At 34.8% G+C, this 26,462-nt stretch overlaps 1 protein-coding gene across 1 annotated transcript in view; it reads right to left on the bottom strand.

The window, feature by feature from the left end:
• Nucleotides 1-21,495, bottom strand: part of LOC127868549 (uncharacterized) — a 28,649-nt gene extending 7,154 nt beyond the window's left edge. The window contains exons 1-14 of the mRNA XM_052410444.1: nucleotides 20,665-21,495; nucleotides 19,129-19,239; nucleotides 17,616-17,695; nucleotides 15,297-15,402; nucleotides 12,937-13,011; nucleotides 12,554-12,642; nucleotides 8,500-8,573; nucleotides 7,582-7,736; nucleotides 6,578-6,636; nucleotides 4,694-4,771; nucleotides 4,333-4,393; nucleotides 3,443-3,554; nucleotides 2,248-2,432; nucleotides 931-1,104 (exon numbers count right to left, since the gene is read on the bottom strand). Coding sequence (XP_052266404.1) covers nucleotides 931-1,104; nucleotides 2,248-2,432; nucleotides 3,443-3,554; nucleotides 4,333-4,393; nucleotides 4,694-4,771; nucleotides 6,578-6,636; nucleotides 7,582-7,736; nucleotides 8,500-8,573; nucleotides 12,554-12,642; nucleotides 12,937-13,011; nucleotides 15,297-15,402; nucleotides 17,616-17,695; nucleotides 19,129-19,239; nucleotides 20,665-21,495 — 2,190 coding nt within the window. The remainder of the gene's footprint in view (nucleotides 1-930; nucleotides 1,105-2,247; nucleotides 2,433-3,442; nucleotides 3,555-4,332; nucleotides 4,394-4,693; nucleotides 4,772-6,577; nucleotides 6,637-7,581; nucleotides 7,737-8,499; nucleotides 8,574-12,553; nucleotides 12,643-12,936; nucleotides 13,012-15,296; nucleotides 15,403-17,615; nucleotides 17,696-19,128; nucleotides 19,240-20,664) is intronic.
• Between the last annotated feature and the right edge of the window lie 4,967 nt (nucleotides 21,496-26,462).

The following is a 26,462-nucleotide window of genomic DNA, read 5'->3' as shown; positions in this document are numbered from 1 at the left end:
ACAAACTCGGGTACATCAGGTGTGTGTGCATTCATATCACCACACACTATAACATTACCATTGTCACCATGTTTGAAACTTAGATTATGTATAAACCGGGTACTCTCTGAAGAGTATTGAATTCTACCATAGCCTGCCTAGAACTATTCTCAGGTAAAACGTTACATAGGAATGCATATAATCATGTTCGAAATCAATTTTAGATTAAAAAAATTGTACACAAAGGATGTCATCTTCGCTGGTAAACACTTAAGTATCTTTGCTTTTCTTATGTAAACAATAATTCCGCCGGACGGCCATTTGCTTGATTATAGTAACTGAGTTCGATTTATTACACATTGATCAACACCATATACGTGTTAGCCCGAAACAATCGTTCGTCCTTGTTTCAGAAAAAAAAACATCATGTGAAGAAAAAATTATTCTGCCCAGTGTCCTAGATTTTATCCTGATGCCGATATCGTCGATTGTAATTGGCAAACTTTGAATACGGTCCACAAGATTCACGTTTTAACGTGTATTTTCGCAAACTAGTAAAATACAATGCTATTTATTGCGCTGGATAACCCTACCGAGTTATTGTCTGGAACAACCTTTTCGTAAGTTTTTGCTCACGTTTTACTGGCACTGCTCTGTCGCCTATCCGGAACAGATGATTGCGACCTCACCTCGGCCCTATCAGTGGATCTATTGTAGGCGTTGTCGCCTCGCAAATCAGTGTTTGGTTGTCTCTGTCTGCCAGGATGGATTTAATTGCCAGCTCGTTTTGCGACGTTTGCTGACTTTGTACTTATAAGAAGGATTGATAATGTGAAATACTGGGGATCTTGAAGTATGAGATGCTTGTGGTTTTGTTTTCAATATTAAAAGGATTTCATACATAACTATACTAAAAACATCCGAAATACAAGGGTTAGCGTTATAACTGACCTTAAGAAAAGCCATCGAGTTTCGTCGGCCTTGCTTCATTTTCTTCACAGACTCGTCACGCAACGCCGACTGGAGAGAGCCGCTGTGCCCCGTCTCTGACTTGACGTCGACGCCGGCGTCGGCCAACTTCTCGAGGGCTCCAAGGGCCCGGTTGACGATGTTGGCGTTCACAAACTGAAATACGAGTTGAACGTACATAAAGTACGTGGAATATATTTGTTTGAACAGCCTTGATAGTGATTTACTTTGTTTTGCATTGTCTAGATAGTGACACATCGGTTTACAGATCCCAGAACGCTTCAATGAGTTTGATAAATTAGTTGTGCAACGTAGAGAGAGTGATACACCTAGAAAGTAATGCAATATCTTTTGGAAAGCTCCAACGAGTAAGGATATAAGTTTGGTCAACCTAGAGATTACTTGGATAACAATGGTTTTCGCGGCCCATAGAGTAATAAACTTTATTTGCACAGCACCGAGAGTGATCTACTTGATTTGCACGACCCAGAGAATGCAAAAAGTTGGTTTGTACAGCCCGGACTTATAAACTTGGTTTTTACAGCCAAGAAAGTGATAAACTTTGATGATAAAAAAGTTATCAACTATTTTGCACAGCCCAGAGAGTTATAACCTGGTTTTCTCAGTGCAGAGAGAGATAAACATGGCAGCTACAACAATTCGTTTCAATATGTACTATTTTAAGGATATTGATCGAAACTTGAATTTGTAGTAGCCCTGACAAAAATCATGAAGTTATCACAAACTCCAGTACTCTAATGTGATATTCTTGACATTATAATGAAACTCGTTTATGATTCTGCGTATACAATATATATCTTGCACGACTATGTCCAGCGATATATAATATCAGACATAAGGAAACATATAGGTTTGATTGTCCTTTGTTGAGATTTGTGTGTATAGTGCGCAGAAAATAGTTTCGGTATACATACAAAATGTGCTTATGTGTGTTTGTGAGAAAAACATAGCAAGTAACAATGCAAGATTTTTGCCGAGAAATACATCAGAAAATATTATTCAATAATGATGGCTTCAATTTAGACTATAAACTGCATGTTATTATACTAAAACTTGGAAATGTTTCAAAAGGTGAAGTTTTTATTAAATGTTGGGTTTCATAGTAACACTTTGTGTGGCGTAAAAAAACTAATAAGCTCATCAAGTTGTGTTTATTATTATTTAAAACTTACACAGATTCAAGAATAATTCGTCTCCAAGTCAAAGAGCTATGGATTTCCCATCATGATGTAATGTGCATGAAAATAATTCATTACTGACGCCATCACACTTGCTTACCTCTTCCTTCATCTGCCGCAGCTCGTTGTATGATTCATTTGTGGGCACGTTGATCTCGGGCAGCGCGTAGAAACGCACGTGCAGGTTCTGGTCCTCGACATTTCGATTCTCCTCCTCGAACAGCAGCTGTACCTGCTCCTCGTGGCTCAGAAGCGACTCTGCTTGCACCGGATTGGTCGCCAGCACTGAAGGGATTTTAACTCAATTTCAACCATATTATGTAATGTGCATATTTGGCTTCCTAAGTATTATATATAGTATAAGGCTTTCTCTGAATAATGTAATATTTAAGGGATCCTTTATCCTTGACATCTAAATTACAAATCTGATAAGCCACAGGTGACACTATCTACCAGATCACATAACGGTCTAATTGGTTCCCGTGCACTGGTCTATTTCCCAAAAATATGTATATTTTACCAATTTCGGCTAAATATTAATATTTCCCCCTCAAAGGAAACATGGGTAGGTCTGCCCATAGATGCAGTCGGACAAGTAAATAAACTCTGAAGTACACACTTATAATTAATCAATTTCACGAATTTACTTCATAATGACACGGTTTATGCCACCATAAAAAACATACACATCTTTTTTTACCTAACTTCAAGCGAACGCCAAGGGCTCATATTTTAATGACAAATAATATCTGTTTATGATATAAATTTGTTAAATGCATTTGTTCAAAAACCTTCGCTATGTAATAACTAAAATCATGTGTATTAAACATGTTAACGAATTTACACCAGGTGCGTCCAAAAGATATGAGAATCCAATCGTTGTGTCATGTATAATAGAATAACTTTTTAGTACAAAGAATATTCGGTTACCAATGTCACCATTTACACACCTTATTTTACCTATTATATTCAAATGTGTTGAAGACACGCTTGTAAACGATAGCAGGTAAAGAATTGTTTTAGACAAAACTACAACACAGGCTTGGTGACTTATTTCTGCAATATCGTCTAGACTCCAGACAACGGGTTTTCGGATCGTACTTTATATCGTCAAACTTAACCGCTACTAGATTGTTGCTATGCTGCTGTTTAAAAGGTGCACGTGAAGTTTACCAAAGCTTGCTGTCTTGCATGGTTTTCTTTTCCAAAAACACTTGAACATTAGTCCCTTAAAAAATACACATTGCGACCTCTTTGCGGACATGCTCTCGTGCTGTCCCCTAGTGCACACATACCTTGCTTGTTACAGATCGTACCTTCCTCCCTTAAGTCCCAGAATTTCTTCTTTTTAACAGGTTCCGCCTTCAAGTTCACCGCGTGGAGTTTCTTCAACAGACTGGCACTTCCCTAGAAAATACGGAATCAAGTTAGGCCATACAGGTCCACATGAATAATATATCATCCATTTGAAAAGACTGGTCTTATTTTACACAGGTGTCTTATAAATTCCATCCCTGTTAAGTGAATCATGTTCAATTGGACTACAATGCTCAGTCTTATTAATCCTATTTCTGTAAAGTAAGTGATGTCCTGTAGCGATACAATATTCAGTCTTATCAATCCTATCTAAGTGAAGTTCGTGGTAATCAACAGAACTACAATGTTCTGTCTTATTAATCCCATCTTTGTGAGGTTCGTGATATTCAATATAACTACAATTTACATGATATCGAAAAAAAAAACAATCGCATCATTCACCATAACGATGAGAACAAAGATATTTGACGAATATGATTTGTAACAACTGGGACCTTACATGCCCACAATGACAACCGAAACTGGGTCGTAATCAAGCAAATTAGACTTCGCGGATTATAACGACAACTAGTATGATATCACCATTTCTTATTTAATGGAAACTGCTAGGGTCAGTTGAAAATAAAAATTGAGGCTGTTAATCCTAAAACATAAAGAACTACCAAAGAGACAAGTAAAATATCATAGTGGAAGTGTAATGATTTGTTTAATGTATTGAATGACGAAAAGATTGCGGGGCCAGCTTTAAAAAAAAGATTGCGACAGTGTGGAAAGGAACAAGAGAATATTATTGATGATTTAAATACATAGCATTAGAATACAGTAATCGAAACAGTTGTTAAAAATCAAGATCTAGAATATTACATACTGATTTAATCACAAAAATCCAGTCGTTGTTACATGTGTCATTAACCAGAACTGTTCCGCGTCTGAAAAAAACACATTGTTTTATTGCTGATTATGGAAAGGGCATCTAATAATAATTTTTAGTAGATGCGATACCATTCATTTCATCGATTAAACAAAAGAATTTCAGTAAGTATTTCACAAAATGCTACCACGTTACATACAAAACACTTCGTCTTGTTTCACTAGCCGAGAAGCATTTGCTCACTAAAAAACTTGTCTTTTAAATGTTAAGAGTTTGCAGAACATTTTGCTTGAAGGCACGCATAGACTACAGAAAATTGCCTTTCTTGTCTTATATAGTCAGACACATGAAAACTTACTTGAAGTAACTGAAAATGCAACGTTTCGGGTTGTTAACCAATAGCTCCCTCGGCCAGCCGTCCAGGAAACTGATTGATCTGAAAGTAGGACAATATCGATTTATATGCTTTAAATGTAATATCACATAATGCAACAACATGTTCACAACATTTCACAACATTTAGTTTTTTATGCTATAAAATAATCCTAACAAAACTAATTTAGTTGAATTTTTGTATGCGAAACTCCGTCTTAATCACGTATGGTATTGTATTTAAACGGCCCGATAAGGCCACATTTAACATTGACCCCTAAATATGACCTTTGAGTAAGAAACACGTGTTTTTTTGTGTGACGAGTCATCTCACACAGTTATTATGTGTGGAAAGTGTTTATTAACCCATTTATGCCTAGTGGACTCTCCCACCCTTCTTCATTTGATCAATTTATTCCAAAATCAGGGATGTCCAGTATATTTTTTCTATATTTAGAATATTTCTTACAGAAATTCTTTGAAGCAAACGGCGCAGACCCTATGCGGCGTCTCATCTGGCTCTACGCTGTTTGCCAATGCCTTTTTTCTAGACGCTAGGCATAAATGGGTATATATTCCGTGATAAATTAATAAGTTTCACAAATAAGATGTCTGTTGGCCACAATAATCGACATTTTATCTCTAAGTGTGACATGGAACTTTGAGCTAGAGAAAACGATGTTGCGAGAACAACGCCGTCTCGGCGGCATGGTGATCATTTGTTAAAAGTTGAAAGCCTGATAAATGATGAAACAGTTCGGACGAAATTTCGGGACGTTCAGAAAGACTTATTGACGAAAATGTATATCTGATGTATCTGAAAGATGCAATCAAAAGTAAAAAGTTAGCACAATGTGCCTTAATGGTATTGATATAAAATAATTACGAGATCACATTGATGATTATACAAATTGATAAAAAATAAAAAATATATTGCCAATAAACATCCATCAAATAAACACTACCTTATGTGTAAAAGAACGAAAAACATTAAAAGTAATTCGATGAAACTATTGTAAAAAAAACACACACACTTATAATTGTTGTTGCATCAACAGCTATTTTTAAGGGATATATACGCCAATCACATTTTACCAGCAAAAGTTGTTGTAATTCGAACGATTTTATTTCCTGGACATCAGTTGCGACAAGCACATGCAAAATGCTTGGCAAAGGATATGGACCGTGCGCTGTAAAAAGGTGGTTTAATGCATGTTCTTTAAGTATCGTCCCAGTTTAGCTTGTGCAATTCGCACATGCTAATCAGGGACGACACTTTCCGCCTGTCATGATTTTTTCGTTTAAAGAAAGTCTCTTATGAGCAAAATTCCAGTTAAGGCGGAAAATGTTGTCCATAATTAGCCTGTGCGGACTGCACAGGCTAATCTGGTACGACACTTAACACACTTGAATAAAAAAAACCTTTTTACAGAGAATGGCCCATATATAACAACACCACCACTCCATTCATTAGTTGCGTTGGCTGTTATTGAACAAACGTTGTCATAATTCGAGGTAAACAGTGAACACATGGACAAGTGTATGACAACCATCAATTTTTGGACACGGAGACACGTAATTTACAATTACTCTTTTGGTCTGAGGACAATGTGAATTTGAACGGTAGATAGAAATGACCGATTATAACTACGCTGTAATGTCTTGAGAAAAGTCCTTAAGAGTTGTAAACGAAAATGGAGCGCAGCATATTTGCGAATATAGTATACCTTGATTATGGTCTACGTGGTAATTCTCAACAACAAAAAACAACTTTTCGGTCAAATACTCCTTTTGTTCTTCTAGAGTCAAGAATGGTACAGTGAAAACAAGCCAAAGACATGAACTTACAAATTTATTTGTAAATGCTTACTTTAGAAAGGCATCGTTTGGGTCTCGCATTCCACCGGACATGAAGATGTCAACAAAATCCTGTAATATATTAGTGGAAAAGGTCAACAAAATCCTTACTGTTAATAGAAATGTCAACGAAATATTGATTGTTTATGGAAGTGTAAACAAAATCATGATTCCATTTTGGACATATCAATAACATCATGAAGTAAATAAACGTGTGTTTTTTAACAAAGATATCTCGAAAAAATCAAAATGCCACGAACTAAACCATTTCTTTATGAAATGAGAAAAGCATGTTTGTTTGTCTTGAGCGTTTTTGTCTGAAAAAAAGCTGACAAACATGTTTTGACATGATGCTTTTATAAATAAAAAAACGTTTTATAAAGTTGTATTAAAGGACATGTTAGGTAAATACAAGTGTAAAAACGTTGCGTTCACGTATTACAGTTTTGCATCCGTCACCTTCGCGTTGTCAGGCTATGCACATGACATCCACAAACATTGTTTTAAATAAAATTAAACTTATTTTATTGTATAAGTTTTTTTAACAAAAAAAATGATAAACATCAAATACAAATTGTTCTTTGGGTTAAAATGAGAATATTTTTTTAACTGCATCGTCAAAGTATGTAACAATTTTCGTTGCATGTCTCACACAAAGTATTGAGTCAAATGGTTTTATGTCTTGAGTATACATGTGTACGCTCATAGAATATTGCATAAAAACAGCGTTTTTTGTATTCCGAGCTTGGATACATTTTATCATATTTACTAGCATAACTTTTGAAAAAAAAAGATTAAAGTTTGGACGATTTTCTGTCAATGAACATAAAATTGTTTTAATGTATAACTCGTGCTTCATAAAAAGTTAACGACAATAAATAATGGTCGAGCTACATACCCTTTTTGGAAATGTCAATGAACAAAAAGACCAAGTAAGTTTCCTGTCCTAACGCATATATTATTTTTTCGAGAAATCGCAACCTTTATAATACTTTGCGTGACAAATTGGTTGTTTACCGTGTCCGTCATGCAAAGAAGTTCAATCTTTTCTCGCGAGATCACAGTCGTCTCGCGGCGAGAGTTGTTCAAGATGGACACGTCCCCGAAACTGTCGCCACGGCTCAGAAACATGACCGTCTTAGGGGCCCCGGCCTCCAATGTGGAAACGATAGCTGCATTTGGAGAAAAGCGATGAAAACAGTACAGTGGACGCAATAGTTATATACGTGGGAATTTAGTGTATGAAATAGCCGAAATAGCTATAAAAACGAAGAGACTAATTTTTACTATCAAGTCACAGACTTCGAACTACTTAACCCATTTATGCCTAGTGGACTCTCCCATCCTTCAAAATTGGATCAATTTATTTCCAAAACTAGGAATGTCTAGTATTTTTATTTCTATATTTAGAATATTTCTTACAGACATTCCTTTAAGCAAACAGCGTAGACCCTGATGAGACGCCGCATTATGCGGCGTCTCATCTGGATCTACGCTGTTTGCCAAGGCCCTTTTTTCTAAACGCTAGGCATAAATGGGTTAAAGTAAATACTGCTTTATACCAATAACAAAATAGTTTCAGAGGTAAAAACTGAATCAAAAACAATAAAAGTCCTGTGTATAAAAAACAGTCCTACACACAAGAGCTAAGAGGAGAAAAATAGTCTTAGACAATAGCTAGCGACGAGATTGCTAAATGATTAAATTGATATATACATGTAACAAAATAGTTAAAGACAAATTGCTCCATGGAAATAAACTAGGCAAAGAATAAATTAATAGATTAAACTGATGTATAAAAACCGCTGGCAAAATTGGTAAATTTGAAAAAACTATCTGTATAAATAAATTCTAAAATTTATTCTCAATTAGTTCTAGACGCCATCGGCGTTATTGCCAATAAGTCGTAATCAATTCTTAAGTAAATGAGTTTACCTGAGCCGGTCAAGATGAAATAGAAGCACATGGGCACGTGACCCTCGCGCACGATGACCCGCTTGATGTCATAGCTGAAAATGTTAATAAATACCTTGTACTTAAAACAGTGTTTCAAAATAATATTACGGTATAATTAAAGTGATATTATGCGCATCTAACATTATATGCTATGTTTTTAGGTGTCTTTCGCAACCGTTCTTTATTTTGGTGTGTTACTGTATATACACTTATATTTGATAATGGAGCATAAACATACTAAAACAATATCCCGGAAAGAGAAAAATAATGCATTTTAATATCAACCGTACTTTCGTTTGACAACTGATCATGAATGTACGATGCGAATCTAAATTTTGTCTTATTGCAGATTCGTTCATACGACACACGAACACTAACTTCGATACTAATAAAAAACAGTTCCACTCGGCTTAGATGACTGTGACAGTCATGTAAAATATCCAATATGATATTAAAAAAATAAAAACAACTGGTAGCAATATGAGTTGCAGATAATTGGTCAGTTACCACATTTCAACTAACTCCTTTGACCTGTTAATTCTTTTCCGCTTAATTCAACAGTGAAAAATGCGCATAATATCACTTTAATGTTTGAGTTTAACATAGAATTGTATTTGTTCTAACACAAATTGTTCCATTATTCCATGAAACTTTATTTGGAATAAATACTTCGGGATGGTGTTTTCGCACTGAATAATTATATGTCAGCAAAAAGTATATAAGCAATTTAATATTAAAATATTAGAGTGTATCGAGACCGTGTGTCAGTATTGTTGGGTGTGAAGTCGCATCGCGTCTTTTGTACAATTGCGCACAACCAGCTCGACGAATATAAAGTCTTAGAAAACAAAACTAACGTAATATTCTGTACAGAAATTTCCATTCCTAGCAAATAAAGGTGTGTGCTTGTCTTATTATATGCCATTTGTGTTTAATAGTAAAGAGCCATACATAAACCGTTTTAGATCTTTCGCAAGCAAAATATCAAAATATCTTCCAGCTTCAGCTCATCCATCCAAACGGATGTGCAGACCCAACTGGCCTTATAAAAACAACGCAAGATCGCTTACATGCATTATAACCCTTATTTCGCTAGAGACATGAACTGTCTACATACAGGTTACAAGAATTCATAAAAATTCATTTATATGTGTTTATTTTTTATACATTAATTATTTCGGTGATAAAAAATACACAATTCTTTGGTAAGTTCAATGACATGATCTGTCCAGAATTGAGTTTCTAGACATATTCACTCGAGAGATGAAAAACCGTACGCTTTAGTAGAACAAAAAAACATTAAATAAACCCAAGAAGAGTTTTCATTAAGGCCAATACTAAATCAATCTGTCAATCAAACACCAGGTCCGATTTAATAACTGTGACCTCAGCCAGAGTTATTAGATATAAACGTAGTCGACAGCTGATTGTTCAGCAACATTTGGGAATGTATAATATGTAAAACAGAAGTAATTCGATGAAGACATTAGTTCTGTAACTGACAAACAGTGATTTAATTTCTTCGCAAATTAGAAAGTCCTTGGGTTGGATGGGGGAGATTAATATTTACTTTGTCAACGTGATGTTGTTCATATAGCACACAGAGCTATTGCCAATTAGTTGAAACCCAACAAATTAACGAACGAATTTAAGATTAGTTTCCGGACAGGAAGAAATCTACTTGCATACGCAATCTACTTTTAGATACATGTTGCAATCATTAGAGTACGGAATGGCAAAATGGTTGTTTTCAATAATCATGGGAAACTGTTCGCACGGAATATGAAAAGGCTACACACAATTAATTGTTTCAAATATCGTCTATAAATAATAGAGAAGGAACTTGGGCTATACTCTTTTCGTAATTATGTATTTTCCACATTGTTAAGGACATGCAATTACATGAGTAAATCTTCTAGAGATATATTTTTATCATTTGTATGTATCTGCTTTTAGCTAATTAATACTTAATTTAGCGAAAATAATCGAATGTAGAACAAACAAATAAAAAGACATTGGTAGATAAACGAATATGGTTGAATGGAGCCAAGATGAATGGAGCCTGGAATACCAAAACAATGTTTGGGGTCGGCACAATTAGCTTTCATCTGATTAGAGCAACTAAAAATTGTTTAAGCGTTAGTAGCAGCGTTCTAGTCCATGGTACCTTAATTGTTTGGTCGTCAACAGAAACTTTCTAAGACATCACTTATGTACACAGTACAATAAGTTTTGCATTATTGATTCATTTTTAACGAGTTCCAATAGATATGTTAAACATGTTAGTGAGATAATGTTGGCTTAAGGAAAATGGTAATTAGAAATTTGCAATTGCCATGCGCCGTGGAAGTGTACAGTAAATATTCCCATAACGTGTTTTTTATAAAGCTTTCCATTCTTAATAAAGTATATTTAAAACTACATATATAGTTTTATTATTGAATCCAATCCCAATTAACTAAATTGCTGTAAAATAAACTGACATTAAAGGGACCTTTTCACAGATTTTGGCAGATAGTGAAGGTTGTCATTAAATGCTTTATATTGATAAATGTAAACATTGGATCTAAAAAGCTACAGTAAAAAAAGAATAAAATTAAAGAAAGAAAAACAAAGTAACCCTCAACTGGGCTCAAACCACTGAACTCTGGAGTAAAAGTCTAATGCTTAGACCACTCTAACATCCGCACTCATACAATGAGTGCTGTATTTTATACTTTATATTAGGTACAGAACTTTCCAAATTATTCAATCGTTTCGCGTTGCAACGCTTTATAATGTTCAGGTTTTTAAATCGTGAAAAGATGCATATAATGGATATTTTATAGTATGGTAAATGTTTACTATTACTGATTCCTCACAAATATCATAACTACAACTAAACATTTTTTTATTATGTCCATTAACCAAAACGTGAAAAATCCCTTTAAATTTTGAAACAAGATAAAGCCCTTTAACTTATTCACAAAATTAACAAAAAACAAAATATTGACATGATTTAGACTAATTTTCGGATTTTACAAAGGTTGCTTTTGTAATTCAACCATGAGGCCAATTTAACTTTAGACTTTAACCGCTAGGATCTAAGGTTCATATTTAGACTATACATGTGATGCTTCTTTAGAACGAATCCAAGGGTCCCGTTACCTCATGATTACAGATCTTCTGTTTTTAAGGATAACTTTGGTAATTATACTTATGTAATACGAACCCGAACCATGTTACCCTTCAATCAATGGCATATGTATGCTATTGCTAATGTTCAACAGATGATTTTTGTAAAACAACCGCATGATCCCTGTAATACCCTGATTAAAGACCTACTCACTTGATGACTACCGTGATAATTATATATATGATACGAGCCATGACCCCTGTTTTTTGCTCGAATGCCTCTGAATAAAGATGGTTAAGATGGTTAACTATTGGTTAAAACTTATTTAAACTGATAACATAATTTTAAAATCTATATATATAAACAAGCATTAAATGATTGCCAAAATGGTCTTTCTAATTGGGTGTCTAAAGTAAAAAATAGTTTAGCACTTACGGTTTGTCATTCGTGTTTAATAATACGTGCCCAACCTCCGTATATGTTAACATATGTATACCATATTGTAAAACTGTTGTAATTAATACCTGTAAACAAATGTGGTCTCGATCCGTTGAGGATTGCTCTATTTTCTATGCTTATCGTGTGTTAAAGTCTACGTTTGTTTACGAAAATTATTTAGATTTATTTCCAAAATCACAAAGCACTACGTCAAAAAGCTTCAAAAGTCGAGTCTGTCATGAAGAATTCAAACGGGAAGATATGCTGGTCAAACTATGCCACGAAACATACGTTATTGTCTTTGTTGTAACAAATTAGGTGTCGAAGATGAGTTTCATATTGTTTGTTAATCTAAACTCACGAGGCTTTTGTTATACGATCCCTGTATGACTACAATTCTCTTAGAAGAAACTGGATTTAAAAGCTTATCTAAAGATTTAACCTAGACACTTTCACAACACGACTGTGGGACCCAGTTACCTCTCGATCCAGGACCTCTGCGCGATCATGGTTTGTATTTTGACCGGATACTCCGAGATGCTTTTGTAGTTCCGCAAAAAAATCTGCACCTAAAAATCAGAATTTAACAGGTTACCCTTACAAAAAACAAATTGCATCGCTACGTCATGTTCTTCTTAGCGCTGTTAAATCATTTAAGATGTTAACAATTCAAGCATAGCAACAAAACTGTATATTCAGTGTCAAAAAGGTAACGTATTTATTTCGTTTTTTCTCCAAATTAAGTTAAATTTGAAAAAAAAAACTTTAATGAGACCTTGGTTTTCATGTTTTTTACATTAAGACACATATGCCTTATAATTCATAACACACACAAATATATATATTATATATTTATACATTACATAGTACTGTTCCTCGGAAGTCCTTTGAAGAGGAGGTTTGGTCAGTATTCGTTTCACTTCTGATGAAATCTTCGCCTGTAACAAATGTGAACAGGCATAGCTCATTAATCGATTAGCTATCGACTTAAAAAGTGGAAGGCCCTAATTACTTTCATGACATAATCGACAAAGTTACGCAAATATAGATGACAGCTTTGGCATGTATACCATCGTTTATGTAATCCAGTTTTGATTATTTATCTACAATACAGATACGTGTAGACTAGTGGATATGGTGTCCGCCTAGATACCGGAACGTAAGGGTTTGATTCACACAATTAAATTTTCTTGAGATCTCCCCTACAGACAGTATGTAGTTGTTCTGACCAGGAAACGGACTCGAGGGCTTTGCATCGAGTAAAAATAAGTAGATTTATACTATACTTAACTAAAATAACTCATATTGTATAAAGTTGTCGGATAGCAAATATTGGTATTACAATTTGAAATATGTTTAACTTATGTGATAACATTTAACAAATCAGTAGGACTGTAAAGACAATCCCAGAATCGATAAATTGACCGCCGCTATATTGGCTATCACGTGACCCCGCCGCCATCTTGGTACTGAAGAATTTGACAGATAAGAGCGTTCTACATGGGTGACATGTAGAACGCGTTCTGCATGGGTGACATGTAGAACGCTGTTATCTGTCAAGTTCTTCACGTAATGTTTAAGGCCGAATTTGCTGTATCTTTTTTTCAAGAAATCCTTTCAGTTACGCCTTTGCTTAAAACACAATTATTTCTTTATTGAATTTTATTATTCGAAGATAATTATAAAGATCATTTCCGCAGTCTGAAGTAAACTTTGTGATATTAGCGTTAATAATTCCGCAGATGTTTATTAGCGATATTTTTAAGGATTTATTACCGAGATATATAATTTCTGTGAAAATCAGATCAAATCTGCCTTTGATTAAAACATCTTTATTTCTTAATACAAATTAAATAGTTCCAGATATACCCATTAAGAAAATATGTATGATTCAATACCGAGGCAGATTTTTTTATTGAATAGTACATATCTTTGTTTTTCTAAAGATTTATTATTTATTTATTAATATTTCTTAGTAAAGTATCATTTTTAAGGTAATGTAACAGCTCTAGCTGGAATAAAATGTGTGATTTTAACTTAAATTAGTCCGGAAATATTTATAAGTGAAACTCCGTACGATTGTATGTAGAGGCAAACTTTTCATGTAAAAAGTATATGGTTTAGTCAAAAACTGTATTGTATTTATTAATATAATTTATTTAAAAATCGCTTTTAAACAAACATCTCTAGCCGGGAAATAATTTTGTGATTTTAAATTAACTAGTCCAGGATGTCAGAACATGGCAGGTTTTTTAATTGAAAAGTGAATATCTGCTTTAAATTATAACTTTATTTTTAATTTATCATTTAAATACCATTCTAATGTTAGTATCAAAGTCTGTAGCCTGAACAAACTGTGTTTGTCTTGTTCTAAATATTTACTTAATTGTTTCCTTGTTTTTTTTATTTTTTAAATACAACCTAAATTTACGATAATAAATGCTCGACATGACACATATGTAGTCATACGTAAACTTAAATAGTCCCAATAATGTTCGCTACATTCCGTCAGTGTATTAATTTCTTTCTTAAATGGTCACTATACAGTTCAGATTGAAATAAACCATTAAAACACAAACGCAGTGATGTTTTTTTCGGTAATTACGGATTGTCAATTTACCTAATTAAATTAAATTGATTTATGGTAAAAAGCACCATCTGCGATTGAAGAACGAAATCATTCCCTCAGTTGGAGATGATGTCTAATGGTGGATTAAAAGTGTTAATTGGTATGTCTGTTACACCATATATCTTCGCATGTATAGATGGTGTTATTAAGATAAGATACATTGCGTCACCTTCTAATAACATGTCAAATCACAATAAAGGCCTAATTCATGCTGAGTTTTATCAGAAACGTAGATCTTCGTCTCTGGTTTTATGACTCTTAAACAATGCAGATGGACCTGATAACAATATTTATTTAATAAAAAAAACGAACTGTTATATGATTATTGTATCGATAACAGAAACCATCTAAATCTTCAAATATATTTAATAAAATCGCGTCACTTCGTCTTATTGTTCAGGGACCAATACAAACATATAGATCCCTGCATTGTTCTTCAGTACCAAGATGGCGGTGCGAGGGGCGGTAATCCGGGAGTAATCGATTTCTGGGATTGTCTATAAGGCTGGATTATATCATAAATGGCGTATGAGCTAACTAGGCGTAAATAAATTAAGTCTAAAGAGTACAAAGGTATAAAAAAAATCACCTCACCTCCTTAGAGGCCTTATATTCGGTTACGTCAAACAGCAGCTCAACATTGTTTCCCCTGGTGATAATGTCAAGTGACTCGTTGTTTTCTACGAGAATCTCGTTAATGCTGTAACCATAGCAACAACATTAAAACACATTGATGTCATAACCATAGCATCAGCATAATAAAGCTTTCATCACTTTGATTTGGTAACCATAGCAAAACATTTCAGTCCGTTAATGGTGTAACCATCAAACACCATTACAGCACGTTAATTGTGTAATCAAAGCAATATTACTGCAACAATTGGGTGATGTAACAATTGCAACGTCAATGTAATACGTTAATGCCTCAACCATAGCGACACCATTTGACACGTTGATGCTGAAATAATTATTACCCAAAAGCAGCACTTTGATGTTTAAACCATAATCATGCATTTGCATTTTGCAACTTGACGTTTTCTTCATACATTACAATGCAATGGCAGCACGTTGAAAGTATAATCAACACCGTGACAACACTTTGATATTGTAACCATGGCAATAACATTAAAATACTTTCATATTGTTACAATAACAACACCATTGAAGAACGTTTATTTGGTAACCATTGCAATGTCATTGTGACATTTTAATGATGGTATCAGTTTAAACTATTGCAACATCTTATTTTTGTAATTATAGCGATACGAATGCAATACTTTGGTGAAATCATACTAACAGCGTAACAAGCACGTTAATGTTGAATCCATTGCATCATCAGCGCAATATGTAAAGTTTTTAACCACAGAAGATCCATTCCGAATTGATGATGTTTTCACTACAGAAACACATTTGAAACACGATGATAATGTAACTTACGCAACAACATTGCGTCACGTTGATGCAGTTACCATAGCATCACTCTTTCAACACTTAAATGTTGTTACCATGTCAACAAAATAAACAGCTACTCGACGCTTTACCATAACAAGATTATTGCAAATTTTTTAATGTGTTCACATTATAATACTTTGATATGGTTATCATAGAAACACCAGTGCAACACGTTCACGTTCAGACCATTCTCACACCATTTTAATACATTGTTATCGTAACGATGGCAATTAGATTGCAACACGTTGATGTAACCACAACAACGTCTTTGTAACGGTTTGATGTTTTAATAGTAAAACCACCATTGCAATACTTTGATTATTTAATATATGCAACTCCGTTTCAAAACGGTCATATTGTAACTATGGCAACACTATTGCGACACAAAAGCAGATTATATACACAAAGCAACACATTTGTCAAGAAATGTAACTGCACTGATACGGTCGGAAAAAACTGCACATGTACGGCTATATCGTTAAAATGTATTTATAAATTGCATTGATAGAAATTTCGTACTTTAAAATATTGGACACATTTATTGGCTCTCAATTTCGTGGATTTCATCCTTTCCAAAACACGATATCGATGTGTTTTTGAACATTCTATCACATCTTGCACTCTGTTGACATCCACTAAAAGCAGCCTGTTAATTTCTTTCAGAGAAGGTATCTTTTAAAACCTGTCAATCACGCTAATGTGATACCCAATGGTAAATTAGCGGTAATGTGCACATACGCAATGAACCAGTATAATAATAAACAGTCTTTCTAATAGTGTTACCATTAGAGTCCTGTATTTTGTCACAGCAAAGTAACCGAATTTCTTAAATAAAATTATATCTTTGATACATGTACTAGGACAACCCGTTCAGAAAATTCAGAGTGTGTATAACGTGTTCCTGAGGTTTGACATGGTAACCATGTCTTCTTTTTTTTACTCAAACCAATTAAATTCAAACTTGGCCTAGTTATTTTCAAAATATAATGTTGGCCAAATTCCTTGGAAAAATAACCTTACACCAGTCAGTTGGAGCAAAAGTCATTTAAATTAACTTTTTTCTTCGATAATAACAAAGTTTTTTAAACAGTTTACCTGTTGACGTAGTTTTTGAACCCACTTAATAAAAGTGGGCTTAGATAATTGTCAAAATAAATATTCCGACCAAGTTTCCTAACGATTGGACAAAACTCTAAAATTTAGAGTAGTCACAAGCTTAACCCATTTATGCCTATCGTCTAGAAAAAAGGCCTGTTTTCTTATAGGAATTTCTGTAAAAAATATTCTAAATATAGAAATAAATTTACTAGACATCCCTAATTTTGAAAATAAATTGATCCAATTTAGAAGGATGGGAGAGTCCACTATGCATAAATGGGTTTATTTGGCGATGCATGAAACGTGACAATGGTTGCCGTTACTGAACACAATATCCCGTCTTCAGCTCTTTTCTCCTCTTACCTGTTTGAGTGTATTTTCCACACCCGTAGAAGTAATATCACGAATTTTGCCCTCTTCCTCCAGACTTGAACTGGTCTCATCTGCGCACAAATTATGTTTCATTATAGGGAAAATGACTATAGACGCCATTTCCATTGATTATACACGATTATTTAACAAATCATTTACTAACCGTGTATAAATACGAAAACAAATGTGCTTAAAATGAATTTTAAATTTCTTATTAAACTTTGTTTTTATTGATGTTGTTTTTGTTGTTGCTTTTTATTAATGATTATTGGACCTTTTTGCCGCCGATCTGAACGTTCACAGGAGTATAATCATTTGGTTGCGTTCAATAAATTTATGCAAAATCAGCGATCTATATGAATTAATTTAAATTTGTATATATAATGGCCGTCCTATCATAATCGATCTATTGGTAAGGACAAAATATGTTCTCTGAGAAGTATTATTATTATTAATCGAGAAATAGTTTTCCCTACTTGGGACTAAAACATGAGATAACGGATGACCGACGAAACGATGTCAGTGGTATAAGACCCCTGTCGTTTATCTAATGGATCTCAAATCAAACACATATTCAATCCAATGTGTTTTTTCACAAATGCCATAGTGTTCTCCTAAATAAATACTTATCGTTATTTTTGTGATAATGGTTAATAAACAAAGATTGTGAAGGAAGCCAACAACGAGGGCAACAGTTGCGCGTGCTATGTAAGGGCAAAAGGAAATGTGATTGGTATTAAGTAACATGGCCAATAAAGGTTAGATAGGCCGAGTAGTTGTTTCCATTAACATTTTTTACGATGGCCCTCTTTAATAAGAATATGTTATGGCATGCCGAAAATCTTCCAACATGTATTTAATACTCTTTGTAGATATATTTGTTAACTCAATAGTTGATTAAGCGAATTAACTTAAATTACTAAAACAGTATCGAAAATGAACTAAGAATACTTAAAAAGATGACACAAAAAATGGGGTCGGTCGGATTACTTGAAACAACATAATTCACGCAAAAGAGCGACATCGCACTTTTTATTGACCTCTCTATTACAAACTTGGTAAATTTAATTATATTCTACCATGATGTAATAAATGACATAGTAATTAGCTAACTTGCGGCTTAGCATGTTTTTTTTATAATGAACAAAAACAAAACACTGACTTGTAATGAAAACTTTATTTCTTATGCAAGGTTAAGATAATGAATTTCGATAATTAAAACTAAGAATGTTTTTCTAAGTTCATACACATGTATAAAGGATATTTGTTGGCTTCGGTAGATTATCGATTATAATTAACGAGTGATCGGAACTGGTCTCACATTTCTCAGAGGCAATTAGTATACCTAAACCTCGAGAAATTTCAAACATCACCAACACCAGTATCAATATTTTAGGTAATAACTTGTTGTTTCACTTCTCATTAAGATTTATTTTAAATCACCATGAAAAATATATATGTCACCACCGCTGCCAACATCAACATAAAAAGAAACACTAAATACCTTTCTACGTCGCCACCGACGGCGGAATGTCTTTTGTGACTCCTCGGTAACCTCTTCCTTCTGATTGCTTTCCGCACCGGAAACAAACGCATCTCTTCCCGGTCCAACTAACTGTTTTGTAAATCGAGAATAATATATAATATACATTTTACTACATGTACATTTATAATAACTTACCTGGACAATACTTAATTAATCTATTTTGCAAATTACATTATTTTATTTTAGTGTCAGTCTTTATTTTTATAAATCAGTAACCCATTATAATCATTTTCTGCTTTTAAACGTATACTAAACTATCAATGTTTTTTTTAATTGTCAGAAGGTCATTTGAAAATATTGTGTGCTTTGGTTCGGGAAATTTACAGGTCTTAGTTAAAATATAGTCTTTATAACTTAATTAAGCGATTATCATTACTTTATCGATTTCCTGTTTCTTGGATAACATCTGAAACATTCGCATCGCACGCTCATCTTTTTCTTCTAAAGATTGCTCCGAATCGCGTCTTTTAGGCGACGTAAATGTGCCTAGTTTCACTTCTTTCTTGTGCCGTTCTGTTATAGAAAATAATTTGAATATTGTAACAATGTTTCGTTAGACGAGCTCTCATAGATGTGTTTCACTTGTAGAAAATATATTTCGGACTCAAGTATTTCGCATTATGCTTAACGATGCTGAATATATATTTCGTTAAAAAAACATGTGGCACTGTTTCACAATAAATTGTAAAAAAAAAATTACAACTGACAATATTTGAGATTAAGCAGGTAAAATGGCGAAAACAAATACACTTGAAGGAAAAAGCTGCCAGCATTTCTTGCTTTGTTTATTCTATTATCCCTGTAACATTCCCGTAGACGTAGACGAAGGCACGGAAAAGTCAGAAGACTCCGGCATCGATCGACATAAAATGGGTAGCTATCAAAATGTCAACAAAAAGGCATTTTGACAGATCAAAGTTATAAACAATAGAATACAAATAATTTAAGATTACCTCAAATATTGTATCACTGGTAATATTTAATGATAATCTATCGATAAGCATGTGTTTGTTTGCAAAACAAGGTTATCATTTTACAGAATCAGCATCGTTAACTTGTTTCTTAGGTTAAAAACTGTTCTATTTGCATGGGCATGTTTGATATTTTGTACTTGCTCCAGACTCAATTGTAAACAAAAACAATACAAGCTTTTCACTTTGATTTTTATACAAATTAACGCCGCGCTCACTTTTCTTATATGCGTCTGTAATGTCAAACAGAAAATACAAGCAATAACTAGGACTAAGCTTCCATAAAGTTACTTTTTCTTTTGATGTTACTGGTTTTTACATTGTGTTGTTGTTTTTTCTATATTACATTTTTAATAAATGCTGTATTTTTAAAATTAAAAATACAACGGATTTCACAATGAAACTGTTATTGTTTTTTTCACTTACTATAACTTATTAAACGAAAGTTTATTTTTTGTTTATACTTGAGTCATATGGAAACCGGTCGGGATCCAAATGACGAAGCTTAAGACATTGAAGTTACGCTACCTGAATCGGAAACGGCTGCCTGTCGAGAGCGGGCCTTCATGAGCACGTGCGTCGCAATGCTCGTGCGACGTCCGCCGCGCGCAAAGGACGCTTCAAGAATCGCGACTTCGCCGTTTTGGCTGTCGTGCGAAAATTGCCGATCAAACCCGCGCGATTTGGCGTTATTTCCGCTCAGATTCATGTTTTGGATCAGTTTTAACTTCTTCAATTCAGCTTCCGTTAATACCGGCGCAAAATCGCCACTTCCCACTGATTTCCGGGACCCCGAGCGGAATACGCTCGAGGAGCGTCGCCTTCGCCCTTGTCTTCGCGCTGAATCTTCCCATGCGTTATCATCAGCGTCGCTTACATCCGAGACGTCAGGGCCATCCGATCTGTTGGTATACGAAGGTTTCATGAGCGCTTGAAGGCGCGGCAACTTCTCCAAATCGTCTTTCAGTGCCTCCATCATAGAGTGCCGGCGACGCTCGCTTCGCTTCCGTAGTGTTTTTGGCGAAATTTCACGATCGTCCGACAGTTCGCTCTGCTCTAAGCTGGATAATGACGCGGGGCGTTTTTTGATGGACATTTGCTCCGCCAGTTGGTTGAGACTTCTCTCGGATTTTGTTCGCCGCAATTTCCGGCCCTCAGCGGGGCCCCCCAGATTTTGCCTGATAATTCTGCTGTCATCTTTAGAACGCTGACCGGAAACGGTTCGCCCTTGTTTAGAACGCGTTGTCCGGTTAGGAAAGGTGACTAACTCACCGACGGTGCTGTTCTCTTTCAGCAACGCCGGAAGCGAATGCGCCGAATGTTTGAGTTCTAAAGGCGGTACAACTGCATCCATATTAATTGTTTCAATTAAATCCGGTGTGTAAGATCAGTATTAGGTCATTGCAGTTTGTTGTATTTATTGGTTTAACACTCCATAATCTATTTTCAAATATTAAGCGTTTTACTTTAATGAAAATGAAACAATATATCTCAAACAAATGTGATTAATTCTGCTGATGTGTTTGATCCAATTAATAACAACACATATACTGTCCGACATAATTTTAAATAGAATAATTTACGTTGTTTTGTATGATCCATTTAACTTTAATTTGTACACGTATTACATACTTGCACATTGGTTAATGAATGCTACACTTAACATCAACTATGCTTAACATACTTAATATATTAATCTGGAGGATTATCCATTGATTTGGCCATAATAACTGTGAACTCACAGCGTTTGGGTCATGCTTTGATGTCAACTTTAGAAAACCTTTGCTTGGGTTATATGTATTATACAAATGATTTCACGTGCGATATTTCTGACATGGTATACCAAATAATTAAAGATCAATTTGTTCAAGAGTGGAGCGATACTTTAGCCTCCCAGTCCAAAATGGAACTATACTTTAAAATTAAAAAAAAAGCTTCGAATATGAAAAATACCTTGATTGTATATCTAATGAAAAGTCAAGAATCCAAATGAGCCAATTTCGATTAAGTTCTCATTGTCTCGAAATAGAAGTTGGTAGATATAGTAGATTGTCCCGAATAGAACGCACGTGAAAAGTCTGTAACCAGAATGTCTGAATCGGAATATCATTTTTTATTATGTTGTCCATCATATAACGATCTACGTATAAAATATAATATCCGAACACAATGGCCTACCGTAAATATATACATATCAAGGATGTCTTGTACTCATGTTTCTAAACTCAAAAACATTGCATTTTTTTTGGTCGAAGCGTTCAAACTTAGAAGCGAGAATTTAAATAGTCTAGATGTTGTATAATTGCATGCTAACAAACATCATTGTATTTGTTAGTCACACATATTGGTAGTTGTGATTGTCTTATTTGCTCATTTTTAAATCTGTATTATTGTGCAATTCCCTGTCTTGGCCATATTTATTTTGTATATATGTTCTTGGCCAAAGGCAGAATGCCGGATTGCCAATAAACTTTGAGTATTGAGTATTGAAAAATGTTCAGGTGGTTTTGGTTATTACTCACTCTGTCCATAACAACATTAGCTAGCGAATGCTGTACGAATACTTGAACAGACGTAATTAACTGTTCGAATATGAAATGTGTGTTTTCGTAAAAACTGATTTTGTCAACTTATTAACGCTATAGCGAACAATCACAGTGGCTTCAGCACTTTGATAAAAAAAAAACTTTTATCCTAACCACATAAAAACGTATTTAAAGATTAGCCATCCGTCAACATTCAAAACAAATGTTCACACCAATGCGTGAAACAATCTCCGCGAACAGATGGAAACGGCAACATGGATAAGTAGTCGAGTCTAAACCCAACTACAGCAAAAACACCACCCCGTTGAATGACGACAATCGTATATTATGGTTCATTAGGGTGTGTGTGTGTGTGTGGGGGGGGGGGGGGGGGGCATTATACTGCTTAAGACTAAATAAATCAAGGAAAGTCGGTGAACAAAAAAACGACTTGACAAACATGAATGGGCATGCTCAACATACAGTGGAACCGTTACAGAACATACATGCAGACTTACTTTTGTATTCGATGTCTTAATTTAACATAATTAAGTTTTGTTCAAGGTATACAAAATACACTGAATGCACACGATTAACGAAAACATCCTTCCATCATAAAATATACCGAACTTATACTCGGTGAATACTTTGCATCGACATATTTTTTCAATAATAATGCACTCACGAATCTGACTGGTGTTTAAAAAAAACGTGCTAAAATAACATTTGCATTGAATTACAATTACTATTAGATCTACATCTATTAATTATAAAACTGACTTAAAATCTAATTCATATTATATGCTCAATAATATTTTTCAATCAGCATGTAGTTGGAGTTACCGTATTCGATTCGTTTACCCCTTTATGGATACGTTCAGTTATTTTTTGACTCAATTGGATAGACGTGGTTTATTGGAACGAAATTCTCTCTGTGCACGAGGAAATCGTGTTACATACAAGTGCATGCATATATATGCTCTAACGTGCGGTTTTACTATGCAATAAAATCGCGTGTTATTTCCCGTGTTCTTTATGAAAGCACTGAATACACCTTTTACTAACATCTAAATTGTGGCGATTATTACCAATAATTTAATGTATTAAATGTTTTAGTATAACGTGTGTTGTTTTTTCGTTCATCATCATCATCATCATCATCATCATCATCATAATCATCATCCTTATCATCATCATCGTCATTATCATCATCATCATCATCATCATCATCATCATCATCATCATCATCATCATCATCATCATCATCATCATCATCATCATTATCATCATCATTATCAGCATCATCATCATCATCATCATCATCATCATCATCATCATCATCATCATCATCGTCGTCGTCGCCGTCGTCATCGTCTCCGAAATCATCATCGTTGAAATATAATCAAAAACCTCGCCGTTTTCGTCATGACGTATATATTGAGAGTAAGCCTGATGCCTTCATTAATATTGCATTTATTATGCCCCCCATTCGAAGAAGAGGGGGTATTTTGCTTTGCACATTTCGGTCTGTCGGTCTGTCGGTCCGTCCACCAGGTGGTTTCCGGATGATAACTCAAGAACGCTTAGGCCTAGTTTCATGAAACTTGGTAGATACATTGATCATGACTCGCAGATGACCCCTATTGATTTTGAGGTCACTAGGTCAAAGGTCAAGGTCACTGTGACCCGAAATAGTAAAATGGTTTCCGGATGATAATTCAAGAACGCTTATGCCTAGGATCATGAAACTTTAAAGGTAGATTGATCTTGACTCGCAGATGACCCTTTTTGATTTTCAGGTCACTAGGTCAAAGGTCAAGGCCACGGTGACCCAAAATAGTAAAATGGTTTCCGGATGATAACTCAAGAACGCTTATGCCTAGGATCATGAAACTTGATAGGTAGATTGATCATGACTCTCAAATGACCCCTATTGATTTTCAGGTCACTAGGTCAAAGGTCAAGGTCACGGTGACCCGAAATAGTAAAATGGTTTCCGGATGATAACTCAAGAACGCTTATGCCTAGGATCATGAAACTTGATAGGTAGAATGATCATGACTCGCAATTGACCCCTATTGATTTCCAGGTCATTAGGTCAAAGGTCAAGGTCACGGTGACCCGAAATAGTACAATGGTTTCCTGATGATAACTCAAGAACGCTTATGCCTAAGATCATGAAACTTCATAGGTACATTGATCATGACTGGCAGATGACCCTTATTGATTTTCAGGTCAAAGGTCAAGGTCACGGTGACCCGAAATAGAAAAATAGTTTCTGGATGATAACTCAATAATGCTTATGCCTAGGATCATGAAACTTGATAGATAGATTGATCATGACTCGCAGATGACCCCTATTGATTTTCAGATCACTCGGTCAAAGGTCAAGGTCACGGTGACCCGAAATAGTAAAATTGTTTTCGGATGATAACTCAAGAACGCTTATGCCTAGGATCATGAAACTTCATAGGTACATTGATCATGACTCGCAGATGACCCCTATTGATTTTGAGATCACTCGGTCAAAGGTGAAGGTAACTGTGACCCGAAATAGTAAAATGGTTTCCGGATGATAACTCAAGAACGCTTATGCCTAGGATCATGAAACTTGATAGGTATATTGATCATGACTTGCAGATGACCCCTATTGATTTTCAGGTCACTAGGTCAAAGGTAAAGGTCACAGTGACAAAAACATATTTACAAAATGGCTGTCACTACAACTGAGAGCGCATATTGGGGGCATGCGTGTTTTACAAACAGCCCTTGTTAAGGAAGCGATGTAAAAAAGAAACGTCGCTTCTTTATGTGAAATCCTCATAAAACAAGGCTATTGTCAGCAATATGGTCCCCTACCGGGCTCCACCATTGTCAGAAATTCCACCAATTTCAGATTATTTTTTGATGGTTGCCATAGCAGCCACAATTTTTGACGTAGGAACAAACTGAAATGACGTGCATAATGTCCATATTGCCATCTATCCATGTTGCAAGTTTCATGAAAAAATATGAAGAACTTTTAAAGTTATCGAAGAATCCAGAAAAGTGTGACAGACAGACAGAGTCACATAACAGACTCACAAAGCGCGAACAATAAGTCCCCTCCGGTGAAACCGGTAGGGGACAATAAAGCTATTATCATTATTTTCCCCTACCAGTCAGTCAGTCTGTCACAGTTTTCTGGATCCTGCTATAACTTTAAAAGTTATTCATATTTGTTCATGAAACTTGAAACATGGATTGATGGCAACATGGAGATTATGCACGTCATTTCATTTTGTTCCTACGTCAAGAATTATGGTTGCTATGGCAACAAATAATATTTTAAAAATCTGACAATGGTGGAGTTTCACCGGTAGGGGACCATATTGCTTGGCAATCTCTTGTTATTATTTATTATTAGTAGTAGTAGCATTATTATTATTATTATTATTATTATTATTATTATTATGATTATTATTACAATTATTAATACCATAATCAACAGAAACATCGACATCATCATCCTTACAATCGTATTCATCACCATCGGCGTCATCATCAACATTTAGCAAACATAATCAAAAATCGTCAGGATGACAGCTTATCATTATCAGCAGCAGCAGCAGCAGCAGCAACAGCAGCAGCAGCAGCAGCAGCAGTAGTAGTAGCAGCAGCAGCAGCAGCAGCAGCATCGTCATCAGCAGCAGCAGTATCATCATCATCATCATCATCATCATCATCATCATCATCATCATCATCATCATCATCATCGATGTCGTCGATTGGTAGTAGAAGTTTCTGTTATTCTATG

The sequence above is a fragment of the Dreissena polymorpha genome, chromosome 1 (assembly GCF_020536995.1).
Source record: "Dreissena polymorpha isolate Duluth1 chromosome 1, UMN_Dpol_1.0, whole genome shotgun sequence".
Classification (NCBI taxonomy): domain Eukaryota; kingdom Metazoa; phylum Mollusca; class Bivalvia; order Myida; family Dreissenidae; genus Dreissena; species Dreissena polymorpha.
This window is presented reverse-complemented; position numbering and strand designations above follow the sequence as displayed.